Genomic DNA, 20,244 nt, shown 5'->3' with positions numbered 1-20,244 from the left:
TTAAAGCTTACCACTTTGATCGAGCTTTAGCTTATCTAGAGTAAAATCTTGTATGGCTCTGTTATTCTGTTAAGAGAACTAGTTAGGAACGTAATGGAAGGTTATGAGGATAAGAATATATATTGCTATTGCATGACAACTGCTATATTCTAATGAAAATAATGTCTAAAAACAAATTCTTGTTTTGAATATTGTTATAGCATTACATTAACCTCCATAAATTCCACTTGCATGTGTTCTGAACTCTGGCATGAATTGCGTGTTTTACCTTCAGAGACTTCGACGATTAGTTGCATTCCCTGGAGATTAAACAGGATTGGGCCGCATGGTGCAAGTTGTCTTCTTTCATTCCATGCAGGTGTTTGATAGAGATTTTGATTACCAGACTAATTCGTATTTATGATTTTTGTCTTTGTTTAAGGCATCCACTGTTGGAAGAGTTTGTGAACAAGTATTCTGCAAGTTTCCAGATTTTGTACAGCAAAGCAAAGAAGCTTCTTTTACGACCATTTCTGATCCTAAATACAGTGGTAAAATGAAGGTAAGAATACAGGAAAATATTACAGAAATTCACCCAATGATTCAATATTTGTTGAGTGAAAATGCAAATATTCCTACTTTTTAGTTGTAAAATTAAATTACGCTTGCGCAACACCTTAACGAGTCCTTCATAGAGGTGAAACTAACCAGAAATGAGGAAATGCGAGCAAAAAGGTTTTGAAGTGGTGATAAAGAGGTAGGTTTTTAGGTTGCTTTTGAAGGAGAGAGAGAGTAAGGAGAGGGTTTAATTGTAGAACTGAAAAGCCATAGAAAGATAGAGAGTCAGTGAAACTTGGTAATCAAAGACTTAATAAGAGAATGAGGCTTAATATGAATCTGATGTAGGTAAGTTCTAGTGAAATTGCAAATATAGCCGATGAGGTTCGCAAGGAGAGTAATGAAGTCTGAAGAGGAGCTTTTTCTTCATCCAGGTTGTTAGCCTGAGTTTAGCTTGGTGTATGAGTTTGTACTGAGCCGTGTGCCTTTTTAATTCCCATGACTTATTTCCATCTTCCAGATGAGTCTCCCACCCAAACCCAGCAAAATCAGTACCTAGCTGGCAGGCACAATGTGATTCGGAATGGGGTGCATCCTTGCCTCATGAAGCATGAAGACCCTTTCATTTGGGGGGGTGGGGGTAGACTGGGGGACTGCAGTGTGAGCTGAATCCCACACTCAAGCAGCATTGTGAGGACAAATGGGTTGAGCTAAAAGGAAGTTCGAATCCACTTGTCAGGGAAGTTTGACTGTCAAGAATTTGTGTTGGGATAGAGGGCTGTAGCCCTTGTGACCTGGGAGAATGAAAGTGCCCTCCACATATTTGCTTGTTATGCTAATTGCAGGCTTCACTCTTATTCAGCTGAGCCTCATTTGCCGCAAGAGGCAGTCATTTTCCTGAAATACTACCTCACCATTCCTTGACTAATCATTTGTGCCAATTAAATATGGAGAGCTAAATATTAGTGCCACTGATTGGAGTCAAGTTCTTAACCCTTTTGAAACATTAGCCCCAAGCATTGAACTCCAATGCTCACACAAGCGTTACCATTACACAGTTAACACTGATATCTACCTCTATGCAAGGTTACCATCACTCACCCCATTTAAGGTCATGATGGGGGCCATCTGAGGTCCACTGTGAGGATACAGATACTGGTCCCATGCGTTCACTCAACTGCCCTTTTGGAAATGGTCAGGGATAAGGTGCCATGGGACTCTCAAAGACCACGTGTTGCATCCTGGTGGAGTTGAGAGCGAACAGCTGTGTGGAAGTGGCTATAATGTGAAAGGGGAAGGTGTGAGGCTGAGTGATGAGGCATTCACCAAGGGGGAAGTGCAAGGGTGGAAGTCTCAGGCATGGAGGGCTGAGGGTCAGGGTTTTGTCAGGAATAATCAGCGTTCACTTTGGTGTTCTTTTCAGTGCATGATTCTGGACAATCATAGAGCCATCCCGGCTTTACCTGCGGATATGGTCGCAGAATGGCTGGGTCTGTGGCTGCGCATGCACATATGTGATGGCCATGCCGTACAGCATGACGCCGGCCGCACGCTGACCCAGCCTGGCAAAAACTGCCTCCCTGTAACCCCCCTGCCAGTGGAATGGCACCCCCCTGCCAGTGGAATGGCACCCCCCCTCCTCACCGACTGTGGTGGCGCTGGACACAATCCACAGCCGCCACGCGAGGTCCCCGAAGGTTGTGTGGACACGTGTTCCATTGGGGCGGAGCATCGGGGGAGGGCCTTAGGTGACCTCCACCTCGCCAGTATGCCGTTTTTGAGGGGCTGGAGCATCGGAAAAACGGCCCCCCCCCCCCCCCCCCCCCCCCTCAATTCCAGCGCAAAAGTGGATTCTCCGGTTGAACGCCGAACACTATTTTGGCGATCGGACAATCCAGGCCCTGGTGTATTTGAGGGAGAGCAGCTTGGATGGCTCCTAAAGGACAGGATAGGACCCATTCGTGGTGGCTAATGACATCATTACGGAGACCACAAATACCTGCAGAGACTCTCTATAATCAGGTGCCTGGAGCAGTCCAATACAGCCCCCAGAGGGTGTCCTGCATAAGTTTGTGGTCTGCTGCACTCTCCACAACTTGGCATTGAAGAACAGAGATGAGTTGGACCAGGAGGAGATGGGGTGTGGCATCTCTCTGAGGAGGAGGACAGTGAGGGGAAACCCGAGGAAGAGGAAGCACCTTGAGCCATGGCCAGTGCCCGCATTGGCTGGAGAGCTAGGAACACACTCCGAGTCTCTTGGTTTGGGGACAACTAGAACGAGGAAGTGAAGAGCTCTTCCAGCATGGGGTGTGACATCTCATCAGTACTCATGATGGTTCCCAAGTCCATGGACAGGGCACTAAATCAATTGAGGACTGAGTGATGCTTACCTTTCATCCTCAGAGATATGGCTGCTCCTGCCTGACAGAGGGCTGAACACATTCTGCCAATGAACAAGTTTATCTTGGGGTTCAGAGATGCAGGATAATCTCCCATCTGCTGCAGCTACCTCCGAGTTCAGGGGTCCTGGTGTTTCCCTCGAACTAATATCAAAAGTGGGCAGCCTCTCTACACTTTGTCACCCCATGGTCTCCTCATCATTGGTGGCAGAACTGAGAGACCTGAACGCTGTGGCTGAGGGTGTGGGGATGGGTGGCCATGCCGGCAACAGCGCACATATGCTTAGTCATCAGTGCGGGAGGTGGGAGAGATATAACGCTGCCATTCCCACACGCCACAGGGATGATTTGCAGAGCATGGTGCCATGAAATGACAGGGAGGAAGATCTGCTGTATAGCGCTGAATAAAGTGATGTTTAGTATAAGAGCTATATTACAATGGTGACCTATCTTTGTCAGCACCTGTTGGGCACAGGTGAACATAGGTACTATTTGTTTCTTACCCTTCCTTACCCTCCCACTACATCTAGGTGTATTACCAGGATCATAGAATCTACAGAGCAGAAGGAGGCCATTTGGCCCATCGAGTCTGCACCGGCGCTTGGAAAGAGCACCCCACACCTCCACCCTATCCCCATAAGCCTGTAACCTCACTTAACCTTTTTTTGGACACTAAGGGCAATTAATCACGGCCAATCCACCTAACTTGCTCATCTTTGGACTGTGGGAGGAATCTGGAGCACCCGGAAGAAACCCACGAGAACTTGCAGACTCCACACAGACAATGACCCAAGCCAGGAATCGCACCTGGAGCTGTGAAGCACAGAGCTAACCACTGTGTACCGTGCCAATCCACAGCTGAAGTTGAGTTGGCCTGCTGCCTGAGATGACCTTGGTGGGCGTCCATTGGAAGGCCTGGGACCTTGAGCCTCCGAGCCTACTTTTGTGCAGCACGGATGCAGTGATACTCTCCTCGGTGTGCTGGGCTGGAGGTGTGGCACTCACAGGGAGGAGGATGTCAATGGGCTGGTCACACTCTGGATGGAGGGCCCTAGGCAATGCTCCTGCCGACCCTCTTCCATTCGGGTGTCCATGGACCCCTCTGCTCCTCCATGGGATAGAGGGGCCGCTGGAGTGAGATCCAGAAGCCCTGCCACCCTTAAGCGCTGACAGTCGTGGATTCCCACCAGTGCCTGCACAAAGCAGTTGAAGCCGTGGAGGTCATGAGCTGAACCATGGAGAAGACATTCCACCCCATGGAGTGCACGTCCTGCACCAAGGTCTCCACTGCGGTCGCCACCCTCGCAGTGTTGGCTTTGCTGCGTAGGAGTGACGGCACTATCTCGGACAGAAGGCGCTGGGACTCCTCCAATTGACCATGCACTCTGAGTTGATGTCATTCTTTCCTAATGCTCGCACAGCTGCCTTGCAGCAGGTCTGGCATGACTGGACCCAGCGGCCCGTCATTTGACCAGGGGCTTAGCAGAGTCCTAGGCTCCGGCATCTCTCCAATGCCGGCTCCCTGATCTTCGATTTGTGAGGTGTTGACCAATGAGTGACCCAGGACCCTGCCTACTACTTAATTCCACCGAGGTGTGAGTATCTGCGCTGGTTGAGTGTGCAGGTGACAAATGTGACGCCTCTTCAGTGGCTGTGTCCAAGATATCTCTATCTGAGCTGCTCATGTTCATGGTACCCAAGGGGTGCGAGGATAGTCTGGATTGGTCGACTGTTTGCCCTATAAGGGAAGGGAGATGGCATTAGTGCATCATGAAGGATAAATGATGGGACAAAGTTTGTTCACGTGAGGCTTGAAGAATGACTGTGTCCTGAGGGTTTTGGCTGCAGCCCTTACTTTGCCCTATACACCGGTGCGGTCTTCCTCCTCCCCGGCCAATTCAAGGGCTCTTTCTCAATTATTGATCAACAGATTCACTTATTTTAAAAATTAAATCAAAGACTTTCATATTCAAAGCATTATGCTGCAAAGTGCCCTTCTACAGGACCCCAAACAATTCCTTGGCTCATCCATTTTGTTTTCTAAAACAATCTGATAGTTGATTGACTTGCATCCCCCCATTTAATTTTAAAAGTTTTCTTTCTCTCCAACATTTGGCTCAAGCTAGCAAGGTCAATCCGTAAATTGTTTTCCCACTCACACTTTCCGCGAGTGTACATTAATCTACAAGGAACAATTATCATAGAATCACTACAGTGCCATTCGGCCCATTGAGTCTGCACGGACCCTCTGAAAGGGTACCCTATTTAGAGTCAGGCCCCCACCCTATCCCCTTAACCCAGTAACCCCATCTAACATTTTTGGACACTAAGGGCAATTTAGCATGCCAATCCACCTAATCTTCACATCTTTGGACTGTGGAAGGAAATCGGAGCACCCGGAGGAAACCCATGCAGACATGGGGAGAAAGTTCAAACTCCACACAGACAGTGACCTGAGGCCGGAATTGAACCAGGATCCCTAGAGTTGTGAGGCAGCAGTGCTAGCCACTGTGCTTTTTTAAATATAAAAGCTTATAAAAGTGTGTAAAGACGAGGCTCCAGTTCTAACTTTGTGTTTGGCTTTCTAGAATAGAGCCATGGGTTTGGAAACTATCATGGTGAGGGGAGATGGGTAGAAGATGGGGGACGGACCACACAATATTTCTGTGCGAGGACCAGAGGAACACTCCTGCACCAACTGCTGAAAGGCGAAACAAATTTTCTTTTTAAATCCTACTTTCTGTGCCTTTCTCTGGGCCTATTCTCGCCTGATGTAAGCTTTTCCCACATCAGTGACGGGGCTCCAGTTGTTGCATATTTATCATGCCCACTACATGCGTACAGAGAGGACTTTGCGCATTGAGTAAAACACAACTTATGGCAGGTGTGAGCACAGCTCCACTTGAAGGGAAAACATTGCCATCACTTTTACTCATTGGACATGAGTAGGAAGAGCGTTAACACAAGAAGACAAGGGACACAGTTTTGGGTTGAAAGGGCTGACAGAGTTGTGAAACTGGCAGCAGTGTGAATACAGATGTCTGTAAGCATGATAGCGGCTTTAATAAATGTGCTGCAAGAGGGTGGTGGCATATAGATGAGGAATAGAGAGGCACTAAGGAGTGCCTTAGGCACTCTTACCCTGAGAGTGAGGTGAAAAGCCATTGAGATGTGCTGGATTACTAATCAGGCTGAAGTGGAGCCAAGCTAGGGTGGGTATCACTGAGGTTGACTACAGAGCTTTACTGATGTAGAAGCATGGAATAGTGAACTGTCAAAACACCACAGGAAAGACTTCGAGAATGAGGAGGGATAATGCACTGTGGTCAGACTCTCAAATTATGCCACTGGTGATTTTGAAGGCTTTTCTATTTGCTATGGGCAGGGCAGGAAGCAAATTGAATGGATTTGTAGGAGTAATGGGAAAGATGAATATGGAGCTGGGTAGCAACGCAATTGAGGACTTGAGAAAGGATGAGCAGTTTGGAAGTGGGACAGTAAAATCATACTGGTTAGCTGGGGACCCGGATTCGATCCCTCCCCTGGGTCACTGTCAGTGTGGAGTTTGCACATTCTCGCCGTGTCTGTGTGGGTCTCATACCCACAACCCAAAGATGTGCAGGGTAGGTGGATTGGCCACGCTAAATTGCCCCTTAATTGGAAAAATGTTTAAAATTTTAAAGTGGCTTTGGATCTCCAAGGATATTTATTGGGTGGCATGGTAGCGTAGTGGTTAGCAAGGTTGCTTCACTGCTCCAGGGTCCCAGGTTCGATTCCCGGCTTGGGTCACTGTCTGTGCGGAGTCTGCACGTTCTCCCCGTGTGTGCGTGGGTTTCCTCCCACAGTCCGAAGATGTACAGGCTAGGTGGATTGGCCATGCTATATTGTCCTTAGTGTTCAGAAAGGTTAAGTGGGGTTACTCGGTTGTGGGGATAGGGTGAGGGTGTGGGCGTAGTGCTCTTTCCAAGGGCCGGTGCAGACTCAATGGGCTGACTGGCCCCCTTCTGCACTGTAAATTCTATGAATCAGGTGGTCCGAGTTGCCACAGCATTTTGAGATGACAGCTTTACATTGAAACCGGCGCAGTGCAGAATTAAATCACTTGAGGAAGCATAATGAACAGATGAAATTTCAGCTAAAAGCTGTTTGGAAACTTTAAAAAGAAAGTTATATGCAAAGGAAGAGAGAGTGCCAGAGGAAATAAGGTCACAGGTGAAAATAGGACCTGGCAATAATAGCCACATCACTACGATTTTGGCAAGTGACAAAGTGGAATTACTGTCCTCTCTGGTTCAGCCTAGTTCCCATCCAATTCTTTTGTTTCTGCCCTCCATGTTGCAATTACTCACGCAGATCTTCCAGTGTTGTTTCCAGCTCAAGCAGGGCTTCTTTAAAGTGTTCTGTCAATTGGCCCAATGTTTTTTATGAGGGAGGTCATGTTTCACTAATTTAATTGAGTTTTTTGAGAAGGTGACAAAAATGATTGACGAGATAATGGCTGTGGATGTTGTCTACATGGACTATAGTAAAGCATTTGATAAGGTCCCTCATGGCAGGCTGGCGCAAAAGATTAAATCACATGGGGTCAGGGATGAACTAGCTGGATGGATTCAGAACTGGCTTGACCATGGAAGACAGAGGGTAGCTGTGGAAGGGTGTTTTTCCGAATGGAGGTCTGTAACTAGTGGTATTCCGCAGGAATCAGTACTGGGACCTCTGCTCTTTGTAATATATATATATAAACGACTTGGAAGAAAACGTAGCGGGCCTGATTAGCAAGTTTGCAGATGTTACTAAGATTGCAGGAGTTGGGGATAGGGATGAAGATTGTCAGAGAATACAATAGGATATAGTTAGGCTGCAAAATTGGGCAGAGAAATGGCAAATGGAATTTAGCCTGGACAAATAAGAGATGATGAATTTTGGTAGATCCAATTCAGGTGGGAGCTGTAAAATAAATGGCAGAACCACCAGGGGCATAGAGACACAGAGATCTGGGTGTGCAGGTCCTTAAAAGTGGCAGCACAGGTGGAACTTGTGGTAAAGAAAGCATATAGCATGCTTGCCTTCATAGGACGGGGTAGCGAGTATAAAAGCTCGAACATTGTGTTAAATTATGTTACAGTTATATAGGCCATATTTGGAATTTGGTGTCCAATTCTGGTCACCGCACTACCAGAAGGACGTGAAGGTTTTGGAGGGAGTACAGAAAAGGTTTACCAGGATGTTGCCTGGTATGGAGGGTATTAGCTATGAGGAGAGATTGAATAAACTGGGATTGTTCTCCCTAGAGACGGAGGCTGAGGGACGACCTGATAGAAGTTTATAAAATTATTAGGGGTATGGATAGGGTGAACAGTTGGAAGCTTTTTCTCAGGGCGGAAATGGCAATTACAAGGGGGCACAAGTTCAAGATAAGGGGGCACAGATTCAGTGGAGGTGTGCGGGGAATGATTTTTACACAGAGGGTAGTGGTGGCCTGGAATGCACTGCCAAGTGAGGTAGTTGAGGCGGGTACGTTAGCGACCTTTAAGACTCATCTGGATAGGCACATGAACAGAGGGGGTTTGGAGGATGCAGGTGGTTGGCCTAGATAGGACACATGCTCAGCGCAGGCTTGGAGGACCGATGGGCCTGTTCCTGTGCTGTATTGTTCTTTGTTCTGCATCGGACTCCTATTTATTGACTGCAGCTCCGCCTTCAACACCATAATCTCATCCAAGCTCAAATCAAAGCTCCGCAGCTGGATCCTGGACTTTCTGACCCTCAGACCACAATTAGTAAAAATAAACAACAACACCTCCTCCACGATAGTCCTCAATACCGAGGCCTCGCAAGGCTGCATACTTAGCCCCCTACTATACTCCCTGTACACACGCGACTGCCTGGCAAAATTTGGTTCAAAATTGTTTTGTTGATGACATGACCATAGTGGGTCGGGTCTCGAACAACGACGCGTCAGAATACATGAGGGGGGTAGAGAACCTAGTGGAGTGGTGCAACGACAACAGTCTATCCCTCAATGCCAGCAAAACTGAAGAGCTGGTCATTGACTTCAGGAAACAAAGTACTGTGCACAGCCCTGTTTGCATCAACGGGGCCGAATTCCTCGGTGTGCATATCACCAAAAATCCGTCCTGGTCCACCCACGCCGACACTACCACCAAGAAAGCACAACAATGCCTATAAGTCCTCAGGAAACTAAAGAAATTTGGCATGTCCACACTGACCCATGTAGCCACCGAAGTTGGCCATTCCCTCAATACAAAATGGAGGAACGCAAAGCTTGCAGGTTAAAATGGACAAAGTTTGCAGCACAAGCAGGCTGCACCAAGCCAATGTGTATTCTGTCTGCTAAGCGAGCAGACAGCACCGAAACGAACATTCTGCATACTAATGAGGCAATCTCCGGTACAGTTAACATGGTAATGGAACAATCCCAGGGACAATGGACACAAATCGGGAAGTGATTGCAACATTGTACAAGATACCAGACACCCCTGCACCAGCTGGGTTCGAAGACAAAGCACCTGAAGGCCCGCCCAGGAGCCGAGGGACAGCCTCAGTATTGGGGGGGATTCAAACAAATCGATTGGGAAGAGACCCAATCGATCCTCAGCAGATAGAGGGTCCACCCAAAGGGGCGCGAAGCCCTGGGACCTATAAAAGACAGGTCCCAAACGTAGTTCGTTCTTCTTGACCAGCCCTCCTCTCTTGACCAGCCCTCTCGACCAGCCTTTTACCGAAGAAGACCTTGACCGAGAGAGAGGAGAGGTTTGGGACAGCAGCCGTCAGCAAGTAAGTGTCTCACAACGATCGCTACCAGAGATAGAAACTCCTGACCCCTTTTTAACCCATACCAACGTGAAGTCTGCGGACCAGTGCAGAGCAAGAGGCCTTGTCCCCTGATCCGGCAGTTCCTTTAAGATAAGTATTAGTCTATTTAGTGGTAGGAATAGTTTAGTCATCTTAGCGTGTGCATGAGTAGATTATAATTGTACTATAATAAACTCATTTGTTTGAACTTACTAATTGGTGTATGGTTTTATTGCTTTGAACTTGACCTTGAAACTTGTGGCGGTACCTTAACGATACCTGGCGACTCCAGAGCTAAGTAACGAAACAGATCCAAATCGAGTGTTAAGCACACTCACCCAGAACGAGCAACACCCATACCAACTTTTACAGATGCACCATAGAAAGCATCCTATCGGGCTGCATCACAGCCTGTTATGGAAACTGCTCGGCCCAGGACCGCAAGAAATGTCAGAGAGTCGTGAACACAGCCCAGTCCATCACACGAACCTGCCTCACACCAGCGACTCCATCTACACCTCCCGCTGCCTGGGGAAAGCGGGAAGCATAATCAAAGACCCCTCCCACCCGGCTTACTCACTCTTCCAACTTCTTCCATCGGGCAGGAGATACAAAAGTCTGAGAACACGCACAAACAGACTCAAAAAATGATTTTTCCCCACTGTTACCAGACTCCTAAATGACCCTCTTATGGACAGTCCTAATTAATGCTTCACCCGATGCTGGTGTCCTTTATTCTTCACCCAATGCCGGTGTCTATGTATTTACATTGTGTACCATGTGTTGTCCTATTATGTATTTTCTTTTTATTTTATTTTCCTTTCATGTACTTAATGATCTGTTTGAGGTGCTCGCAGAAAAATACTTTTCAATGTACCTACCCCATTATTTAACTCTGCACGTAGGATATGGGAAATTACTTATTTGGCTCTAATTTGCTGACTAGGATGAGTACAGACCACGAGTAGCATGCCATACCTTTTGAGGGCTTAAAGGAGCACTCCAACTCCAACTAGCTCCACAGTAACAGTGATCTGAAGGTAAATACTGGGAGTGCGATGTGTGAGGTAAGAGATATAGGGGGTGGGGGAGCCAATCTTGTGGACTATATGGGCTCAAGCAAGCGAAACGAGTCCAGTGAATAGCGGGAGAGGCCAAAAACGAGGCACAAAACAGTTTGCAATGCAACCGGCCAGCTCCCGTAAGCAAAATCGGAACTTTGCCATAGCGAGGCGAGAAACCAATTATCACCACTTAAGCTCAATTTCCATACAATTAACGAGAGCCACCCCGTATCTAATAGCCGCCTGTTATTCAGCGGTCTCCGCAGTAAGTGCCCACACTGGTGCCGACTAGTACTACTTCTGAAAAGTGTGATCCTGGCGGTAGGGCTTCTGTGGGGAGCTGAGGAGGGAAGTAGCCATCTTTGATCACAGGCAAAGAGCCTGGGGGTGCTGGGCTGGCCAGTCCAGTGCTCGGTGTGGGGTGGGGGACAGTCCGAAGGGGTGGGCTGCCATAGGAGGGTGGGGGGTGAGGCGCTGGAGTGGGCAACTGGGGGGTACTGCTGGCAGCGCCACCATTGTTTATCCATTCTTGGGGCAACCCTTGTCCCTGCCCCTCTGCCCCACCAACCACCTATAGTCCCCACTGACTGCCGAGGCCTCTGGCCATGCAGCTAAAAGCGATTGCTGATAGGGAATTGGCATTCGTGGTAAAGTGAGCACATTCCAAGTGGATTCCCGTAGGTGGGAGTCATTGCCCAGCATCCTAATCACACCTTGATGCCTGGACACTGTGTTTGAACACTGCGGGAGGTAACACCACACACAGCTGCCAACATCCGAACACCCAGGGAATGGGACATGTCCACGGCCGGAGCGGGGAAGTGCCACGGGTAGGGGGAGATGCCTGGAGAGATGGGCCAAGGGATCAGAGGTTGGCCTGCATTGCGGGAGAAAGTGACATAGGCATCATACTGGATGTGCACAAGGGTGTCAATGGGTTTTACAATTCCCCACTCTCCCGATGATGCCCTCAGTGATCTTCAGAATGCTTCGCCCTCCTAGCTCTACCACTACATCTTGGTGTTTCCCCAGGGCGAGGTAGGCAGCCTTTGATGCCCCTGGCGGGTATCCTCTGTGGGCTCTGAGGACGGAGGACCCTGGTACACATGTCGATGGCACAAGCAGAGCTGTGCCACCCTGTCCTGCGTGCTGACTTTGAGACATCAGAGGGGTGGAACACAGGGGAGCTCACCATCTCCATTCCATGGGACGAGTCCGGGTTGGCACCAAGCACCCCCTCCTCTCGGCCAATGCCTATAGGGCCCTGGAGTTCATCTTGGACAGAGGGGCAGCTGGCTCGAGCCTTGGCTGTCCTCGCATCATCTGGCTCTGCCAGTTTTAGCGGTTCACCATTGACTGTACCATCGCGTCGACGCCCTCGTCGACTATGACATCCTCTGCAGCACCTCAGCAATGCCCACCTGTGACTGGGACAAGCTCTGCAGCGCCTCGGCCATTCGCATCTGAGAGTGGGACATGTCCCATAGCACCTCATCAAGGTCAGCCTGGTACTGGGTCACATACCCCAGCAAGTTGGACATTTTACCAAGACCCTCAGCCATGGCCGTCACCGACTAAATTGAACACCTTCACTAATGGTGCTGACGTCATGCACCAGGCTTTCCACTGCGGTCGCCACCCTAGCGGTGTTGGCCTCGGTGCCACACATTGCCGACAACATCTGGCACTTCTCCAAGTGGCAATGGATCTGCTGGAATGACGCTGACACCTCCTTCTGAATGCCCAGGTTGCTCCCTATCATCTCCATCAGCTCCGGGTACTTTTGTACCACACAACGCATAAGGCTGGGACCTAGCTGGCTCCTAGGATCCAGTAGCCCTCCGACTGCTGTATCGCCTGGGGGTCCCTGCCTCCACCTGATGTGTATCATCAGTGTGGTGTTCACCAAATTGTTGCCCCGAAGCCTGACCACTAACATGTCCCACCGAGGTGTGTTTATCTGCGCTGGTGGAGGGTGGGGATGACAGCTGTGCCGCAACTAGAATGGTTGCATCCTCGGAATTCTCCTCCAAGGTGTTCTTCTGGGAGTCAGGAGAGGATGCCGTCTGAATTGGGTTGGCACTGTCGGCTGGAGCACCTGCGGGAGAATGGATATGTCAGTGGGAGGGATGCGTCAGTCAGTAAGGCAATAACAATTCACATTTGACAGGTCCTCCGGGTGGAGCACGGTAGTTCCTCACCTCTGTGGCGTCCGCAAGCCACCATCTGGGTGATCGCCCTGTCTTCCGCTAACCTAGTCAACTCCAGGGCACGCTCCTTGAAGAAGGTGAGGATTCTTAAGTCCATCTCGCCTCCGCTAGTCTGGGTCCTCTTCCGATGATTATGGGAGAACTTGAGGAGACACAAAGGGGGCATCGTTCACCACATGCGTGGTTCACAAGTGGTGGGAAGGGTGGTGTGAAGGAAGGGTTCGGGGGGGTTGAAGGGGAAGGGGCTGGAGGGCAGGTTGGGAGTCGCATGGGAAGTTGGGGATGGTGCTCCCTTGAGGGCGGTGGGGGGCTTGGTGTCTGTCTACTCACACGTGCTGCCCTGGTCCTCCTGGTCACACCCCCCGAGCTCACAGCTTCCACCACCTCATCCCAGCAGCACTGGCTGCCCTGTGACTGACTCTCCAGGATCCTTGGGGGAACAGGACATCCTTCCTCGACTCCACGGCGTCTAGCAGTCTCCCCAGATCTGCGTCTCAATTCTTGGGGCTGGTCTCCTCGGTGCTATTATTGCATGCTAGCTGGGGTTGGCTGAGCAAGTGCAGCTTAAGTGCTGCTTGACCTTGTTAGCGGGGGGAGGGGGGGCTGACGAGTGCAGTCTCAACGTATCAGCTGGCGAGTGTTGCGGCGGGAAGCCTGTGAGGCCTCGTTAAGTGGACCAATTAACGTTGAATTGCATTGCTGGCCAGCAATTCTCCCTCGCTACCACAGTTAGACATTTTTCCTGAGAATCGCGCCCTTTGAGTAGGGAGCACTCCTGATTTTTTTCTGGCTCCGAGGCAATGTCCTTTAGTGGCAGTTGTGGCTTAAGTCACAGCAGCAGCTTAGTGAGTCCTGAGCAGAGCAAGCTTTGCTTCTGCTTCGCTCATCACAGTTTCCTATACTGGCCCTAAACAGCCCTTAAGCACCTCGTTACTATATCCAAGGGGCCAAATATCTATTTTAGGTGCTGTGCAGGACATCTTTCAATATAAAACAACGTAAAGAATTTAGCAGTAGTCCAAACGCACACATGGATTTGTCATTGTTGCGCATATTTTAACCCCAGCAACAGGCAAATATATATCAACTTCTGGATAAGAATGGACTACATGGTTGCATTTTCAAAATTTATTTTTGTAACATTAACTCTTGACTTAGAATTTCAAATACTTAGTAAAGTTGCATATTGTGGGAGGCACAGGGGGAGAGCAACAAGAACCTTAGTTGAAGGCTTTATTTTCTTTGAAACCCTGGGTTTGAATTGAGGCCAGCTCGCTCTAGTTTTCTCCCCACTCTCTCTTGAAGCAGCGACTGGGGGACCCACAATCATTTTGCTTCTCAGCAAGTGATTGCCTCTTCATGTTCAAAACCAGACAGTGAGTGGTAGGTAATATGGCTAAGAGAAGGAATGCTTGAGGAAGGGCACAGTCAAAACTCAGCTCGACTTGACTTCCGGGCGGCGAGCGAGGAGGTCGCAGGGAGAGGGGCTCCCGCAAGCGGTGGACAGCAGGAGGAACAGCCCCCCACCCCCGACAGGCCGGACGGCGGAGGAGGAGCGCCGGCGGAGGAGCCGGAGCGGGAGCCGAGGAGCCGGGGCGGAGGAGCCGAGGAGCCGGAGCGGAGGAGCCGAGGAGTCGGAGCCGAGGAGCCGGAGCGGGAGCCGAGGAGCCGGAGCGGAGGAGCCGAGGAGCCGGTACGGGAGCGGAGGAGCCGAGGAGCCGGAGCGGGAGCGGAGGAGCCGGAGCGGAGGAGCCGGAGCGGAGGAGCCGGAGCGGCGACAGGGGGGCCCAACAGCAGCAGGTCCATCCCCTCTCCCTCCCCCCCCCCCACGCGGGCCAGGAGCGGTGCGCGGCGGCGGCGGCCCCTCTTCTCTCCCCCCCCCCCCCCCCCCCACGCGACCCAGGAGCGGTGCGGCGGGCGGCGGCCCCTCTTCTCTCCCCCCCCCCCCCCCACGCGGGCCAGGAGCGGTGCGGCGGCGGCGGCCCCTCTTCTCTCCCCCCCCCCCCCCCCCCCCGCGGGCCAGGAGCGGTGCGGCGGCGGCGGCCCCTCTTCTCTCCCCCCCCCCCCCCACACGCGGGCCAGGAGCGGTGCGGCGGCGGCGGCCCTCTTCTCTCCCCCCCCCCCCCCCCCCCCCCCCCCCCCACAGCGGGCCAGGAGCGGTGCGGCGGCCCCTCTTCTCTTTTCCCCCCCCCCCCCAGCCAGCAGCCGGGACCCCCCCCCCCCCCCCAGCCAGCAGCGGGGACCCCCCCCCAGCCAGCAGCGGGGACACACCCCCCCCCCCCCCCCCCCCAGCCAGCAGCGGGGACACAACCCCCCCCCCCCAGCCAGCAGCGGGGACACAACCCCCCCCCCCCCCCCAGCCAGCAGCGTGGACACAACCCCCCCCCCCCCCAGCCAGCAGCGGGGACACAACCCCCCCCCCCCCCAACCAGCAGCGACCACCGGCCCACTCGCCCCTCCCCCCCCCCCCCCCCCCCCCAAACTGCTGTGACCACCACGTGGCAAAGACAAAGGGACTCTCTCTCCTGGTTGAGTGGGGAAAAAAGAAAAAAGAGACTTGTATTTCTGTTCTTCCCAAAAGAAAACTGGTAAAGAGAAAAGGGGTAGGGGAAATAAATTAAAAAAAAAAAAATATATATATATATATATATATATACATATATAGATATATAATAATAAATAAAATAAAAATAGGGTGCGGAAAAGGGGGAAAAAGAAGAACAAGGAGAGAAGAAAAGATGAAGGGGAAGGGGGAGAAAAAAGTGCCAGAAAGGAGCCAAGAGAAAGGGGGCACCGGAAGTAGACTGGGCAAAGGGAAAGCCAGCTCGGGCGAACGAGTCAACACGCGAAGCGGCGGGAAGGATGCTTCGCCGCATCCAGAAGAGCTGGACGGGCGGGCAACCTCTCCCCTGGGGTTAGAGGGGGGCGTGAATTGGAAGGAAGCCTTTGCCGAGGTGGTGAGGGAGCAGCTGCAGGCATTCAAGGCAGAGTTAAAAGCAGACGCAGAGGCCGCAGCACAGGCAGCAGTGACCAGGGCCATGTCAGGGGTGCAGCAGGTTCTGACCAGATTGGAGAAGAAAGTGGATGCCCAAGGGAAGATACTGGAAGCCCAAGGGAAGATACTGGAAGCCCAGGGGGCAACCATTAAAGAGCTGGAGAAGGCAGCGACTGACGCGAGCGACCGGGTCATATCCCTGGAGAGGGGAATGGTGAAACTGAGTGCAACACAGGGGAGCCTGAAGGGCAGGGTAGACGACCAGGAGATCAGCTCGAGAAGGCAAAATATCAAGATAGTGGGCCTGCCAGAGGGGATAGAGGGTAGAAATCCCACAACATTCGTGGCTGCGATGCTGGGCTCCTTAGTGGGGCGGGAAACTTTTCCCACCCCACCGGAAATGGACAGAGCTCATCGGTCACTGCGCCCGAAGCCCAAGGAAGGGGAAAAACCGAGAGCAGTTATAGCCAGACTGCACCGGTACCGGGATAGGGAGACAATCCTGCGCTGGGCCAAGGAGAATAGAGCCTGCAATTGGGACGGGCACGCCATCCGAATCTACGAGGATTTTGGAGCGGACATAGCTAAGAGACGGGCGGAGTTCAACAGAGCGAAAGCAGCTCTCTATAAGAACAAAGTACGTTTTGGTATGCTGTACCCAGCAAAACTCTGGGTCACATACCAACACAAGGAATATTTCTTTACAGCCCCTGCCGAGGCGAATAGATTCGTCGAGGAGCACGGGCTGGAAAAACGCCATGGGAAGTAGGGACGAGGGGCCCATGGCAAGGAGACACGTCATGCCGACGGGGGGGGTGGGGAGGGGCGAGGCAAAGCCAGCCCCCTCCCCCCTGGCAGAAACACCCAGAACGGAAAACAACCCAATGCCCTAGGGCCCGCTCCAGGTGGGAGGCCAGGCCCCGGCACGAGGGAACGGGAGTACTGGAGAGGGGAAGCGGGACAGCAACCTCCGAGAGGGGAGCCACCGTGCTAGCAGGAAAGCTAGCGAAGGGGGCGCGCAACAGAGCAGGGCCGCAGCGCACCCCCAACAGGGGGGAAGGCGCCAGGCAGGGGAGGGGGGGGATCACCCATCAAAGGTGGGAGAGCAAATGGGGACAGGAATGGGGGAGAGAGGGGCAATGGAGGGGTACACAGGGGTATCCCCGAAAGGGATAGAGCGGGGGGGGGGGGGGGGCACCCGGGGGGCGAGAGACCAGGGAGGGGAAACGCAGGGACGAAGGGACAAAAGAGGCCAGGAAGGGAATAGGGCCACAAAGTGCCACAGACAAGGGCTCGAAACAGGGAACTGCTGCAAGCACCCACCCAGTACGGTCTGTGGGTGAAGGGGCCCCCCGGAGTGCAGGGGACTACCCGCGTGGCGGACACAAAGTGGACGGCCATGGCGGGTGTCCCCGGGACAAGGGGGAACCCCGGAGCGCAGGGACCCGACCGCATGGGGAGAGCAGTGATAGTGGACATCCTGGACGGCCCCCTAACATAGGGAAACCCCAGAGGGCAGGGGCGCGTCCACCGGACAAATATGGTTAACCCCACAGGAGCAAGGGGGCAGAAGCCCCCCACCAGAATAGTCACCTGGAACGTAAGGGGACTTAACGGCCCAGTGAAGAGATCTAGAGTCCTCACCCACCTTAGAAACATGAGGGCCGACATAGTCTTCCTCCAAGAGACGCACTTGAGGGAGCAGGACCAACTGCGGGTAAGAAAGGGCTGGGTGGGACAAACCTATCATTCCTGTTATGGGGCAAGGGCCAGGGGGGTGGCGATCCTGATTGGCAAGAGGACAATGTTTAGGGCGACAAAGATGGTTACGGACCCAGGGGGACGGTATGTCATGGTCAGCGGGGCCCTGGATGGGGCGCCGGTAGTTCTAGTTAACGTGTACGCGCCCAACTGGGACGACACGAGCTTCATCCAAAAGACCATGGCAGAAATCCCGGACATAGCGACGCACCGACTAATCATGGGGGGGGACTTCAACTGTGTACAGGACCCAACGACGGACAGATCAAACCCCAGAACGGGGAAAACCTCAAACATGGCAAGGGAACTCAGCCACTATATGGAGCAGATGGGAGCAGTAGACCCCTGGAGATTCGCCCACCCGGGGGAGAAAGAATTCTCTTTCTTCTCCCCAGTACACAACGTGTACACCAGAATTGACTTCTTTGTGGTGGGGAAAACGGTGCTTCCAGAGATAGACAAGGTGGAATACTCCGCAATTGTGATATCAGACCACGCTCCACACTACATGGATGTGCGGCTAGAGACGGGAAGGGCCCAGCGCCCCAAATGGAGGTTGGACGGTGCCTTACTAGCTGACAAGGCCTTCAGCGAAAGGATAGCGCAGGCCATAGCGGAGTACACTGAGATCAACCAAAACGGGGAGGTCTCACCCTCCACGTTCTGGGAAGCGCTTAAGGCCGTACTAAGAGGGGAAATCATAGCCTACAAAGCGCAAAGAGATAGGGAGGAAAGGGTGGCTAGGCAGAAGCTGGTCGACTCCATACTGGAGGTAGACCATAAATACTCCGAGGCCCCGACTGTAGAACTCCTGGCGGAGAGAAAAGAATTACAAAGGAACTTTGACCTGCTCTCCACCAGGAAAGCAGTACACCAACTCCGCCAGGCACGCGGGGCCCTATACGAACACGGAGACAAAGCCAGCCGCCTGTTGGCCCACCAGCTGAGAAAGCAGGCAGCCAGCAGAGAAATTGCGCAAATCAGAGATACCAGAGGCACGTTGGAAACAGAACCAGAGAAGATTAACAAAACCTTCAAGGCCTTCTACCAAGAGCTGTACACCTCAGAGCCCCCAACGGGGAAGGCTGGGATGAACCGGTTTCTTGACGGACTGAACATACCAGTTGTGGGAGAGGGCAGAAAACGGGATCTGGAAGCACCACTAGCACTGGGAGAGATCATGGACAGTATCAGCTCCATGCAGACGGGGAAGGCGCCGGGACCGGACGGATTCCCGGCGGACTTCTACAAAAAATTTGCGACAGCGCTGGCCCCGCACATGCGGGAGATGTTCACAGACTCGCTAGCTAGGGGCACGTTGCCACCCACGTTAGCACAGGCCTCAATCTCGCTGATACCTAAGAAAGACAAAGACCCAACGGAATGTGGGTCATACAGACCCATATCTCTGCTGAATGCAGACGCCAAAATACTGGCCAAAATCCTAGCCAAAAGGCTAGAAGACTGTGTACCTGAGGTGGTCACAGAGGACCAGACGGGCTTTGTCAAAGGTAGACAGCTGACCGCGAACATCAGGCGCCTGCTGAACGTGATAATGACCCCCTCCGGGGAGAGAACACAAGAGGTGATCGTCTCCCTGGACACAGAAAAGGCCTTCGACAGAGTCGAATGGATATACCTCATAGAGGTACTGGAGCGGTTCGGGCTTGGAACAGGGTTCACAGCTTGGGTAAAGCTCCTGTACAACGCTCCCATGGCGAGTGTACAGACCAACAATACCAACTCCCAATACTTCCAGCTGCACAGGGGCACCAGACAAGGATGCCCACTGTCCCCGCTGCTGTTCGCACTAGCAATCGAACCGCTAGCAATCGCGCTCAGGGCAGCAAAAAATTGGAGGGGGATCCGAAGGGGAGGTAGAGAGCACAGAGTCTCACTCTATGCGGATGATCTGCTCCTCTATATCTCGGACCCACAAAGCAGCATGGACGGAATCATCGCGCTCCTGAAAGAGTTTGGAGCCTTCTCGGGCTACAAACTCAACATGAGCAAAAGTGAGATCTTCCCATTACACCCGCAAGGGGGGGGGGGGCAGCACTAAAGGGGCTGCCGTTCAAACAAGCCCGACATAAATTCCGCTACCTGGGGATCCAAATAGCCCATGACTGGAAAGGGATCCACAAATGGAACCTCACCAGCCTGACGGAGGAAGTTAAAAAGGACCTGCAAAGATGGAACACACTCCCGCTCTCCCTCGCGGGGAGAGTTCAGACGATCAAAATGAACGTACTGCCCAGGTTCCTCTTCCTGTTTAGATCCATTCCGATCTACATCCCCAAGGCCTTTTTCAAAGCGCTGGACAAACTCATCATGGCGTTCGTATGGGGGGGTAAAAATGCTAGGATCCCAAAGAAGGTCTTACAAAAAACAAAAACCAGGGGAGGGTTACTCCACGAGTACTCCACGAGTCTGGGGCAGGACCAGAACATGTGGGCGTGGTT

The 20,244-nt window shown here is 52.2% G+C and overlaps 1 protein-coding gene across 3 annotated transcripts in view; it reads left to right on the top strand.

Moving 5' to 3' along the window:
- ercc6l2 (excision repair cross-complementation group 6-like 2) overlaps positions 1 to 20,244 on the top strand; it is a 115,455-nt gene that overhangs the window by 27,920 nt on the left and 67,291 nt on the right. For all 3 annotated transcript variants that reach the window (XM_038804791.1, XM_038804792.1, XM_038804793.1), the window contains exon 10: positions 422 to 541. In XM_038804791.1, coding sequence (XP_038660719.1) covers positions 422 to 541 — 120 coding nt within the window. The remainder of the gene's footprint in view (positions 1 to 421; positions 542 to 20,244) is intronic.

The sequence above is a fragment of the Scyliorhinus canicula genome, chromosome 8 (genome assembly GCF_902713615.1).
Source record: "Scyliorhinus canicula chromosome 8, sScyCan1.1, whole genome shotgun sequence".
Classification (NCBI taxonomy): Eukaryota; Metazoa; Chordata; class Chondrichthyes; order Carcharhiniformes; family Scyliorhinidae; genus Scyliorhinus; species Scyliorhinus canicula.
Note: the sequence above shows the minus strand (reverse complement) of the source record. Positions and strands in the feature narration are given on the sequence as shown.